Raw genomic sequence first — 13,052 nt, 5'->3', positions numbered from 1 at the left:
GTAGCTATTTGGGTGTAGGGAAAAATGACTCAGTATGAAGACCAAGATTCAACGATGAGCTCTAATTTATTAAGTTTGCCCTTTCACTTTGTTTTTAAACTCCGGAGATCCTTTAGTTCCGTTGATCCCACCCTGAGACAGACAAAGGCGCCAGGGAGAAAGTCCAGCCGGGCTTGAAGAAGTTGAGGTGTAGACTGATACTCATCTCCACTGGTTGATAAGCTTGCCAGACTGCGGGTCCCATCCAGGGCCCAGCAGCTACGTGGGTTGCTGGAGGGTGTTGAAACCACAAGTACAACTTGACACCATTGAGCCCACGGTGCTTGTCAATAATCTGTGAATTAGGTGCAGAGATTGTCACTGTAGATCATAACAGTTTCTGAAGGACTCATTACAGCCTATCGTGTCAATGATCTTCAAATCAAGAAGGGGGGGTGGGGCGAGAGGGAAGAGGAGTGGGGAGAGCCAACAAAAAGGGAAGAAGGGTAGCAGGGAAGATAAAAGTCAGAGCCCCAGCTCCGAAGGAGCCTTTAAAGATTATCAGGCCAGCGATCTGAGAATTCCATTGGGATGGGTTTGGAAGCCCGACTCCATCTGAGCCGGGAGTGGGAGGGGGGCACTAGGGGGCAGGCAGAAGTGGGCCCCTGGGAAGGCCGACTTCTCGGGCATTTCTTTTGAGGGCAGAAGAGCTTTTAGGAGAGGGTTCCTGATGTCAATGGGAGACTTGAGGATGCCAGCCCGCCCAAGATGGGTGTATACTTTGATTTAGAGCACTTTCCAGGGCAAGCCACAGCTGCAAATCCTTGAAAAAAGTAACAGTTTCATTTAGGGCTGATGGTGGTTGTAGAATTATTATTTTTTTCAATGGATTACTTCAACTTCTTTTCATGCCACAGGTGGAGGACTTTCTTCCTTTTTCTCTGATAGTATTCCTGTCTGACCCTCACATCTAATTTCTTATCTAATTTTATCTGAGAAGATGTAATTTCTTTTCCCAACTTGCTTTTTGGGGTGCCAAATACATCAGTCCTCTGAGGTTTTGTCACTTTTGTGGTTTGTATTAAGTCCATTTGTACTTCTGGAAAGGGGCTTGTGGGTAACAGAGGAGTAGTATGTTCCATGAGACCTCCAGAAGAAAGAAGACTAAATTCCCAGTGAAAGAGGTTCTCCCTGTTTGGTTTCATTGCAGTGAAAGCATAGCCCAGCCTGCACTGGAGTCATTTAACACGAGCTAGAGAAAACTTAAGGAAGGCATAGGTTTGTATTTCCCACAAAAGTTGTGGTCAATTAAACAATAACAGTGGGAAAGTGTAAAACAATTTGTTTTTTTTCTAAAATGATGTTAATAATCCTAGCCAGTGGAAAACTAGGATTCTAAGGAAATTCTTTTCCTTTGGTAAGATTAATTTCACGAGATAGTGTGGTCAATCAGTGAGATATATATTTAGACACTCAAGCAATGATTTAGAGGCATAGAAGGGTCCAGGGTTTTTTTGGGGGGTGGGGGCCAACCTGGAGTTTCTGGTGATCTGTTTGCCTTTTTTTAAATTCTCTTCTTCTAATTTTTAAAATCAAAATCATAGGTTCAATGCAATTGAAAACCACTGGTGGCAGCTCTTTAAGTTTTTAGTTTGTCCTTTTAAAAGGGAATTTCTATTTTAAATAATTAGATCATTTAATGGGCACACTATGTTTTCCCCTGAACAATAGCTGCAGTGCAGGGACAGAATCTGAACTTATGTTAAAATTGCTTGATAATTCAGAAATGTAAGTGAAATTGTGAAGTGTGAATTTTTTTCCAGAAAATATTTGAGCTGGACTATATGAAAGATGTACACATATATATGATTCTGTAAGTAATATCATTATTATATACAGCCTGAAAGACATATACAAATAATTATATATTACTTTTCTTGCTATAATTTGAAATAAAGGGGAAATGTATTTAGTTTTCTAACTACTGAATTGTTTTTAAAATGTATTTATTTCATCAGTGAGAATTAGATGAAAGAGAATGAGTTAAAAAAAAAAGTGGGGGGATCTGAATGCAAAGCAGTTCTGCATTCCTTAGGTTTCAAGGGCCCTTACAGCTCTTGAGTGAAATTATTTGGTGAAATTGGGTCTGGACTGAAACAGCATTTGTTATCCCCTTGTTCATTTGTTAAGTGTAATACCACTTCTGGAAATTAAAGGCAAGGTGCTAAAGGGACAGACAAGAAGAAAAATATATGATTAAGCAATCTAAAATTACCAATCCACCATGCATCCATATGCATATCTATATCTTAGTAAATAGAAAGGGATAGAGATACATATTTTTCCTTTGTGTCATCTAGAAACATTCATTATAGTTCCTGTCACTAATCCCTCACATTTCCAATACCTGAAAGTTTGACATAGGAAAAAAATGGAGAAAATGTAGATGAAAGAATTTCTATCATTTTGAAAATGGCATTATAAAAATTAAGGTGTCTGTCCCCTCTAGGAATTTCTGTAAAGTGTACTTAGAAATGAAGTTTGACAACAGTACAATTCAGTTTCAATTTTTTGCTCTTAGTTTCCATATCCTAACTTTATCCAGCATATTTCTTATTGACTATTTTTGGAAAGTATGGGAGACTTTTTTAAGGAAAAGAAATGTATCTTTTCCTTCATTAATCTGTGTTTGTTTCTTAAATCTTGAAGAATCCAGCTTTGATCATTCTGGAAGTCTTGTGGTATGTTCTACTTTGGAGTGACTGAGATCTTTTGTGATTTACAGAAGAAAAGAAAACATTTTAAAAATTGGCTTATGCCAGTCTCTTTACTCCATAATTCTCAGTTTTCTTGTATTAAGGGATACCTATAAATAAAATCTCATCTCACCAAAGCACAGTAGCATTGTCCTAAACATTTGAATTTTCCTTTATTTTTGGAACAAAACTAGGAACTTTTCTCTGGTTGCTGTACTTCCCTTTTTAGTTTTATTTGCTTCTTACTTACCAGACCATTGGTATGATCTCTTTCACTGCAGTATGATCACTGCCATGGTCACTTGGAGAGGAGATAGTTGGAAGGTTAGGATCTAGAGGAAACATTACAAAAAAGGGAGGAAAAAGACTGTCATTTGGCCAAATCTGGCTCCTAATATATTTAACCAGTTCCAGAGTTAGAAAGCCTTTCTGTACATTTTCTTCTATTTTTCTTGCATCTTTTTCCTTACGTAATGAAATTAAAACTTTTGGAGCCCACAGTTGACATTTTTCAGAAAATTGAGTTATCAAGGCAGTAATTATTTCACGGGGAGATAAAACTCTCATAGCCCTAACTGTCAAATAGGGCCCTTTTCAGATTTTAATTACAAAATAAAATTAGTCTGCTCTTCCTCGGAATGGTTTGTGAGTGGTTAAACAGAGCTTTTTCCCAATACTGGTGGTCGTCAAACTCTGCTAATTAGCAATGCTGAGAAATTCCAGTTAACAAGGACATTCTCCAAGACTCTGCAGGTTCCCTGCCGTTTGCCTTCATTTCCATAAGAAGATTAAGAGAGGAGGGGAACACACTCAAATGCAGATGCAGAAAAGAAGCGTTTTTTAACAAGCATCATAATAGTAAGATGCTTGGCTAGTTCTCACCTAATTACTGCAAGTTAAACCTCTATTTGCCACTAAGAAGAAAAAATAAGTCTACAGTCCCCTATCTCCACAAAATTGTCAGTTGGCTTCAGATATAATGCTTGAGGAGGTACGGGGGAAGTTTAGGAGAGAAAAATCAACGCAAAAGATTTTTAAATAAAATTTAGTCACACTTAGCAGTTAAGGCTTTTTGGCTAGGGCCTATAGTAGAACAAAATCAAATCAAAATGTCCCAGGAGTTATACATTTTTCTTCCTAATTACTAATCTTGCTGTAAAAGTGTATATAGCTTTTTGCTGCTCACGGGAGGGAAGTGTTACACTCTCTTTAGATTAAGTACTTTCAATTTTCATAAATTGTGCCAATGGCAACGTTTTAAATTCTGAGAGGATGAAGCATCCTGTTCCAAGTCTTTTTTTTTTTTTTTGATTGTCTAGTAGTCAATGGTATATTGTTGTTAGTATTGTAGCCATCTATTATAAACCTAAAACAGTGTTGCTTCTGTCATCTTCTGAGATTGTTATAGTTATTATTATATTTAGAGGCCAGTGATGGTGCCAGACTGAAATCGAGTGGGCAGTGATCTGATTTTTTTTAATGCATATGTTCTTTAAAATCTAATGAGAAAATTGTTTCTGCTATCACCATCTTCTTTAATCTTATTTTCATAGCACATTACTATGCATAAATGCCAGCCACAGTTAGTTTATTGCCTCGATAAGTACAGCAGGCTTAATTAAAATAAAGCTGTAAATAAATGCAACCAATGATAACACAATTGTAATGTATTTCCATGGCTTATTTATGTGATAAAACCAATTAATAAAAGACCTAGCCAGCCCCTTTAACCTCTTAAATGCATTATTATAGAGTTCAGGCAAAAACACATGCATCAGAGAATGTGTAAAAGCTGTTATATATCATCCCAAGGAAAAAAATTGTGCCTTGAGAGAAAGACAGCGAGACTTAAAAGATTTGGGTCTATAATCATCCGTTATTAATAATTATTTTAATAAATATACATCACCATTTTCCACAGCAACCCTTTGGTTGTTTCTTCAAACTTAATTATCATAAGCTTTTTAAAGTTCTTGCAATAATGCTATTAAGTAGACCAGTGCATAGGCAATCATAAAGTGAATGCTTGGTCTGCTCTTCATGGCGTCTGGACAATAATAATTCATTCATATGTTGAATCTCATAATTTGTACTTATTTTTTCCTGTGATTTAACGTCTCACTTGAAATTGTATGTATATTTTTAAGTTAAGGAAATTAAATCTGATTCTTATGATTTAGTTACACAGCTTATATGATATGTTAACTTTTCTTTTCTTTAGATTATTAGTAATTAATTTGATCTTCCATCCCCCTCATTTTTTTCCTTTATTTCCGAACACCTACTTTTAAAGATAATAGTCTTGGAAAAGGGAATCTACCAGCAGGGGGCGCACCAGCCACATCCCTGAAACCAGCCGCGCTGAAAAGCCGGTGGCCGCCTTCTCTTCTCCAGATTGTCAACCTTTTCTCTTTCTTAATCTTCAGGTCTGTGTTTAGCTTAATATTACACCTCGATTAGACATAAAGCATTGCTTTATTTTGAAGAGTACCGAATATTTATGCATTTTGAGAAGGCCAGTCTCACCCTTTCTGGGTGCCCAAGAACTAAAGCAAACCATAACTTAAGAGGAAAAGGAGAACCTTGTCGGGGGCGGGCAGGACGGTTGACTGGAAATAATAATTTATTAAGAAAAGTCTGCAGGATTCTTTTTTCACAACTTTTCTGGGTTTCCAGTGAGCATACTTAGCTTGAATTTGACAATAACAGACAGGCCTTGGAGGGCAGAGATTGGAGAAGTTGGAGGAGGAATAGGGAAGGGCAGTTGTGGGAAGAAAAAGGTTAGAGTAAGGAACAAAACAATACAGTTTTGTAAAGATAATAAATGGAACGTGGCTGGTAGATACTATTCAGTACATTTTCTTAGGGTGAGTAAGGGTAGATCAGGGGAGGAGGGGGGCGGAGAAAGTGTTACAGAAGAAAGAAAATAAGTAACCCTGATGGTTTAAGCCCTTTATAAAAAGAAATGGCATCAGGGTTTTTTTCTTTCTCCCCCCCCCCTTTGTAGTCAAGTACATTTTAGCCACAAAGATCCCAACAAGAGAGTGGAAGGAAACTTAGACGAGGCTTTGTTTGACTCCGTGTAGCGACAACAAGAGAAACAAAACTACCTATTTGTAACGGACGTGCTGCCATTGCCCTCCGCATTGAGCGCCTACCTATTGAAATCTTTACGTCGGGACAATGGGAGAGCGGCTAAAATTACCCTCTTGGGTCCTGGGCAGGCAAGATTCCTGACCCCCTACCCCCGCCCCATCCCATCCTCCTCCAGCCTGGGCCTTGCTGGGCTCCCCCTTCCTAAGTCCTGGCCTCCTCCCTGCGTGCGCTGCCTGCACCTGTGCCTGGAGAGCAGCGCCCCCGCCTCCTAGGCCGAGAGCCCCTCTGCAGCGCGCCCCAGACCTGCTCGGCCTGGCTCTGCGGCCACCACGGCAGAAGTCAGAGGGGGAAATGCCGGGGAGGGTTCTGCTTGGGTCCTGGGAACTCTGCGTGGGAGGGAGTTTGTGAGTGCAGCCCCAAAGCCACCTCTGTACCGTGCCACGGGATGCCAGGAAGTTGAAACTATCCTCCCCCATGGCCTGCACTTTTGAGCGTCCTTCTGTTTCTCTCTTTCCTTCCCCAGCCTGCATTTGAACCTGCACAGCTAAAATCCTTTTTGGGGGGAGGCTTAGGAGGAAAATGGGGAGAGGGAAAGAGAGTACCAGCATCCCCTTTGCACCGACTGAATGGAGACAGACCGGTGGGAGATGTGGCTGGGGGTAAGAGGGCAAGCTGTGATGCCCCGGGCTGAAGAGCTGAGTAGGACAAGGAAATGGCAGTTTCCCAAGGCCCTGCCCGTTCTCAGCCCTGGAGTCGGCCGCAAGGTCCGACCAGGGTTTATTTTCAAGAATAGAGCAAGTTACGTGGAAGCAAGGGTTTTGCGGACAGATGTGGCCTCCTATCTTCTCGTCGGGCCGGTGTGAGCAGTGAGTGCTAGCACCTGTAAAGGAAGGGAGCAAGGGGAAGAGCGAGCTAAGGGAGAAGCACAGGACGGGCTGGAGTTGGGGGGAAGTGCTGCGGATGCGCGGGAGAACAATGACACACCAACTCCTGCATTGCCCGTTTCCAGAAATACTAGTTGGACAGTCGCCCTGAACCACCCACCATGCCCTGCCCCACCCCCTACACCTTAGCTGCTTCCCGCGCCCCTTCCTCATTTCAGTACCCTGCACCAAAAAGTAAATCAATATTAAGTTTAAAGGGGAAAAAAAACACGTAGTCTTAGTGCTGTTTACCCACTTCCTTCGAAAAGGCGTGTGGTGTGACCTGTTGCTGCGAGAGGGGATACAAAGGTTTCTCAGTGGCTGGCAGGCTGGCTCTGGGAGCCGCCTCCCCCTCCTCGCCCTCCCCCTCCCCCTCCGCCGGCGGCGCGCTAGGCCCCGCCCCCTTTCATGCAAAACCCAGCGGCGAGGCTGGGCTCGAGTGGAGGAGCCGCCGCGCGCTGATTGGTCGCTAGAAACCCATTTATTCCCTGACAGCCCCCGTCACATGGATGGTTGTCTATTAACTTGTTCAAAAAAGTATCAGGAGTTGTCAAGGCAGAGAAGAGAGTGTTTGCAAAAGGGGGAAAGTAGTTTGCTGCCTCTTTAAGACTAGGACTGAGAGAAAGAAGAGGAGAGAGAAAGAAAGGGAGAGAAGTTTGAGCCCCAGGCTTAAGCCTGTCCAAACAATTACGATAACAATCATCGGCGGCGGCAGGATCGGCCAGAGGAGGAGGGAAGCTCTTTTTTTGATCCTGATTCCAGTTTGCCTCTTTTTTTTCCCCAAATTATTCTTCATCTCATTTTCCGCGCGGAGCCCTGCGCTCCCGACACCCCCGCCCGCCTCCCCTCCTCCCCCCGCCCGCGGGCCCCCCAAAGTCCCGGCCGGGCCGAGGGTCGGCGGCCGCCGGCGGGCCGGGCCCGCGCACAGCGCCCGCATGTACAACATGATGGAGACGGAGCTGAAGCCGCCGGGCCCGCAGCAAACTTCGGGGGGCGGCGGCGGCGGCGGCGGCGGCAACTCCACCGCGGCGGCGGCGGGCGGCAACCAGAAGAACAGCCCGGACCGCGTCAAGCGGCCCATGAACGCCTTCATGGTGTGGTCCCGCGGGCAGCGGCGCAAGATGGCCCAGGAGAACCCCAAGATGCATAACTCGGAGATCAGCAAGCGCCTGGGCGCCGAGTGGAAACTTTTGTCGGAGACGGAGAAGCGGCCGTTCATCGACGAGGCCAAGCGGCTGCGAGCGCTGCACATGAAGGAGCACCCGGATTATAAATACCGGCCCCGGCGGAAAACCAAGACGCTCATGAAGAAGGATAAGTACACGCTGCCCGGCGGGCTGCTTGCCCCCGGCGGCAACAGCATGGCGAGCGGGGTAGGGGTGGGCGCCGGCCTGGGCGCGGGCGTGAATCAGCGCATGGACAGTTACGCGCACATGAACGGCTGGAGCAATGGCAGCTACAGCATGATGCAGGACCAGCTGGGCTATCCGCAGCACCCGGGCCTCAACGCGCACGGCGCCGCGCAGATGCAGCCCATGCACCGCTACGACGTGAGTGCCCTGCAGTACAACTCCATGACCAGCTCGCAGACCTACATGAACGGCTCGCCCACCTACAGCATGTCCTACTCGCAGCAGGGCACCCCTGGCATGGCTCTTGGCTCCATGGGTTCGGTGGTCAAGTCCGAGGCCAGCTCCAGCCCCCCTGTGGTTACCTCTTCCTCCCACTCCAGGGCGCCCTGCCAGGCCGGGGACCTCCGGGACATGATCAGCATGTACCTCCCCGGCGCCGAGGTGCCGGAACCCGCCGCCCCCAGCAGACTTCACATGTCTCAGCACTACCAGAGCGGCCCGGTGCCGGGCACGGCCATTAACGGCACACTGCCCCTCTCGCACATGTGAGGGACGGACAGCGAACTGGAGGAGGGAGAAATTCTCAAAGAAAAACGAGGGAAATGGGAGGGGTGCAAACAAGGAGAATAAGAAACAGCATGGAGAAAAACCCGGTGCGCTAAAAAAACAAAACAAAAACAACAAAAAACAAAAAAAAGCCCATCACCCACAGCAAATGACAGCTGCAAAAGAGAACACCAATCCCATCCACAGTCACGCAAAACCCGCCATGCCGACAAGAAAACTTTTATGAGAGAGATCCTGGACTTCTTTTTGGGGGACTATTTTTGTACAGAGTAAACCGGGGGTGGGTTGGGGAGGGAGGGGGAATGGACCTTGTATAGATCTGGAGGAAAGAAAGCTACGCAAAACTTTTTAAAAGTTCTAGTGGTACGGTAGGAGCTTTGCAGGAAGTTTGCAAAAGTCTTTACCAATAATATTTAGAGCTAGTCTCCAAGCGACGAAAAAAATGTTTTAATATTTGCAAGCAACTTTTGTACAGTATTTATCGAGATAAACATGGCAATCAAAATGTCCATTGTTTATAAGCTGAGAATTTGCCAATATTTTTCAAGGAGAGGCTTCTTGCTGCATTTTGATTGTGCAGCTGAAATTTGGGACAGTTGCAAACGTGGAAAGAAGAAAATTATTCAGATTTGGACATTTTAATTGTTTAAAATTGTACAAAAGGAAAAAATTAGAATAAGTACTGGCAAACCATCTCTGTGGTCTTGTTTAAAAGGGCAAAAGTTTTAGATTGTACTAAATTTTTTAACTTACTGTTAAAAGCAAAAATGGCCATGCAGGTTGACATCGTTGGTAATTTATAATAGCTTTTGTTCAATCCCAACTTCCCATTTTGTTCAGATAAAAAAACAACATGAAATTACTGTGTTTGAAATATTTTCTTATGGTTTGTAATATTTCTGTAAATTTATTGTGATATTTTAAGGTTTCCCTCCCTTATTTTCCGTAGTTGTATTTTAAAAGATTCGGCTCTGTATTATTTGAATCAGTCTGCCGAGAATCCATGTATATATTTGAACTAATATCATCCTTATAACAGGTACATTTTCAACTTAAGTTTTTACTCCATTATGCACAGTTTGAGATAAATAAATTTTTGAAATATGGACACTGAAATTATGCTTGAGTCTTTCATTTATTCGGATAACACTGTGATTGTACATAACTTCCCATGGAATTATAATACTGTGCTCAGCCAAGAAAGCAAAATACCAAAAACCTCGGTATTACTAGTCCAGCGTCATGTGCTAACATTAACTACAAAAAAGAAATGGCTGGATGATATTAATAAGTACCCTGGAAAAATTGAAATGCTTCTGTCATTTCTAAAATAGAAACTAGATACATATATTGTAAATCCACCCCCTCTTTTTCTAGGCAGCATGAATAAGCAGGATGGGGACTTAAACTGATTTATGCCACTTGTTGCCAGAAAGGATTCAATTCTGAAATTTTTCATGTAGTTAGCAGATGGGGTATTGAGCCAAATCAGAACCAGGATGGCTGGTTTTGTTTGCATTTTCTTCACAGCACAATGGTCCTTTGAAACCTGGTTATAGGGGAAAATGATGCTTCTTGTATCAGAATAATTGCAAACTAGACATGCAAAGTGTTCATCTGCTGGGTGGGTGTTTGGATTACTCTGGCCCTGCTATTGTCTGAGAGGAAACAAGTGGTTTGCTTTCTTTGTTCCTTGACTTCATAAACTTTCTCCTCTACATTTTCCTGTTTAGGGGCAAGGGAAAGCAAAGAACGTCTTGCAAAACTCCCCGACTTATCACGGACATAGTTTTTTTTTTTATTATTTATTTTCTTTTTTCCCTCTCTCTCCCTCCCTCCCCGAATTCCATTTCTTAAATTGGCAGCGCGGGTCCAAGCCTGTAGCCCCAAATCGGATAATCTCTGCAGCTGATAACAAGCAAAACAGAAGCCAGGCAACAGCCATATTAAAGAAGAAAACAATCAACTCTGAGGTAGATATTTTACTTTGTCCGGTCTAATCACATTTGGAGATGATTATGCTTTTGATCTGTTAACAATGTTTTACTACAGTAGTAGAGAAGTGGGGGGAGGGGAAAGGGGTGGGGAAACAAGATTGGATTTGTTGTTTTCTTTTGCCCTAGGAAAGGTAAAGAAAGGCTATAGTTGTCCTCAGTGGGAGCGGAAAAGTTGGGGAATCGCCTTGGTCTTTGAATTAGCGATGCTTCTGCATCACAACCGCCCCGCGCTTTGGGGCAGCCGGAGAACCTGTGACTTAGTCAGGGACTTTTCTTCTTTATTTACTACTTGCTTCGCTCATCTTCCCCTACCCAAGGGGACCAGGAACCAAGAGTCGGGCATTCTTGAGAGTACGGGTTTGCTACCCAATTTCAAGAGCTTGTGGTATCAACTTGCTACAACTTTGGAGAAGTTGGAATTCCGGCAGCGCCTTCCGCCCTTGAGTAAAGTACCCGCTGCAGCCACTAAGTTAGTTCATCCTTTTGGTTTCCATCTTCTCCTTTCCAAGAAAGTATTTCTTTCTCATGGTGTTGCTAATGTTAGTTCTGGGCTGAACTGGATATCTCATATTCTTGTACTTTTCATTTCTTCTGGATTGCTTTATTTTAGGTATGTATTGGTTTTTATTATTTATTACTTTTTTATCCTTATCTTTAGGGTAACATTATACTGGGAATGGACAATTATTATTCCAGTTACCAATTCTAAGCGAGGCATTTTCCCCCTTAATTAATGCAGAGACTCTAAAAGAATTTCCCCTGGCCTGGCCAGCCATTGTAATGCATATACGGATTATTCACGTGGTAATGAGCACATTCGCCAGTTCTTGCTCACACATACGAATAAAAGAAACTTTGAATAAAGATCCAAATGATTATGCTGGGGGAGTGAGGAGGATATTCCCGGAATTTGAGTCAATCAGCTATTATAGAATGTATATATTTGAAAAATAGAGATATATTAGAAATATGTATAGGGATTTAGAGTAATCGCACTGCACTAACCTCCCATTTAAAAAAAAAAAAAAAAGAACCCACAGAATCAGACTAAAAAGTAACCTTTGCAAAATGCTCAGGTTCAAATATTTTGCAAGAGGAAAGAGAACACAATATTTTGGGAAGTTGAACTAGCTGTGAGTAATTGTCACTGTCTGCATAAAGCAAGGGAAACCGTCGCCCCCTCCCATCCCTCCATGTCTCTAAACTAAATAGTTGGAAATAGAAGCCAAATTATTTTGTTTGCAAATATAAATGCTTTTGATAAGCTGCATCTGAGGAAAATGATGCATATTACAAGGCAGCATTCATTTGATTGGGTTAAATAGGTCCCCAAAATATGTAATTTTGTGGCTAGATTAATATTAAACATATAATATTTTAATACATTTGACTAACCAAAAAATAATAATATGATTTTCAAGAAGGGGAGTAAATCCACAAACTTGCCCAGAGGTGGTTATCTTATGGTGCTGAAGATAGTTGTTGAGTGTTTAGTTGTTTCCTCGGGATATTATTCTGCTCAATGAAACCACGCAATTTCCAGTCAAAGGGAGTGAATTTAAATGTTTTGTTAACCTTATACACAGAATAGAAATGTGCAAAAGGATGAGATTATAGTTTGTTCTCTCTGCAATTTTTTTCTCTCCCGAACCCGCCCCCCCCATACTTTAAATAAAGAGCGTTAAAATATTTTGCTGAGCTGTAGTAGATTAGCAAGGTTTCTTGCCAATGCTGGGAAGCTGGTATTACAGACCGTCCCAGGGGAAAATGGCTCACATTAACCACTAAATGAATATTTGACAAGGGCTCATTCGGAGGTATTATTACTATAAACGTGTCCCTACTGGACTTTTCAAGGGTCAAAGAGCAACACTTCAATTAATTATTTAGACTGCTAGTAGATTTGGTTGTAATAGCTGTACTTATTTCTAGAAACCGACACATTCTTACAGTAGGAAAATCTCAGGAGAATCTTCTCCATCAGCAACACCCTGGATTGAAATACACAAGGAGCCCTGGCATTCTAAAGCTGACTTTTTCATAAAACCTTTTCCTGGGCTGTTTGGGGGGGGCGGGTGGAGTGGATCATAGTCTTTTCTGTTTCATTGATTATTTTTGGTTTAAAAGAAAAAAAAACCAAGAACATAATAATTTATCTTAATTTTCACATAATGTCTGGTAAATTCTTTTAGGGACTTAAAATTTGGGGAGAAAGGGAACAGTGTTTATTTATAACCTTTGTCTTTTCTAAGTAGAGATGTCACAGGGTTTCAGAGACTCTGAAGGCCCTGAATTTAGACAGGATACACATTCCTGTTTGCTAATAATATTCAGGCTTTAAAGTGGATGGCTCCATAGGCTGAGTACTCTTAGTTCTAGCAG

General features: G+C 42.6%; 1 protein-coding gene and 1 long non-coding RNA gene across 2 annotated transcripts in view; both read left to right on the top strand.

Annotated features, from left to right (window-relative positions):
- LOC105807613 overlaps positions 1 to 13,052 on the top strand; it is a 139,442-nt gene that overhangs the window by 103,750 nt on the left and 22,640 nt on the right. The window contains exon 4 of the long non-coding RNA XR_001137339.1: positions 10,539 to 10,646. This is a non-coding gene — a long non-coding RNA (uncharacterized LOC105807613). The remainder of the gene's footprint in view (positions 1 to 10,538; positions 10,647 to 13,052) is intronic.
- SOX2 (SRY (sex determining region Y)-box 2) lies at positions 7,268 to 8,766 on the top strand. The gene has a single exon (XM_012641038.1). It carries the CDS (start codon positions 7,690 to 7,692, stop codon positions 8,653 to 8,655), a length of 966 nt encoding a protein of 321 aa, XP_012496492.1. The 5' UTR covers positions 7,268 to 7,689; the 3' UTR covers positions 8,656 to 8,766.

The sequence above is a fragment of the Propithecus coquereli genome, unplaced genomic scaffold (assembly GCF_000956105.1).
Source record: "Propithecus coquereli isolate 6110/MARCELLA unplaced genomic scaffold, Pcoq_1.0 Scaffold10, whole genome shotgun sequence".
NCBI lineage: Eukaryota > Metazoa > Chordata > Mammalia > Primates > Indriidae > Propithecus > Propithecus coquereli.
Note: the sequence above shows the minus strand (reverse complement) of the source record. Positions and strands in the feature narration are given on the sequence as shown.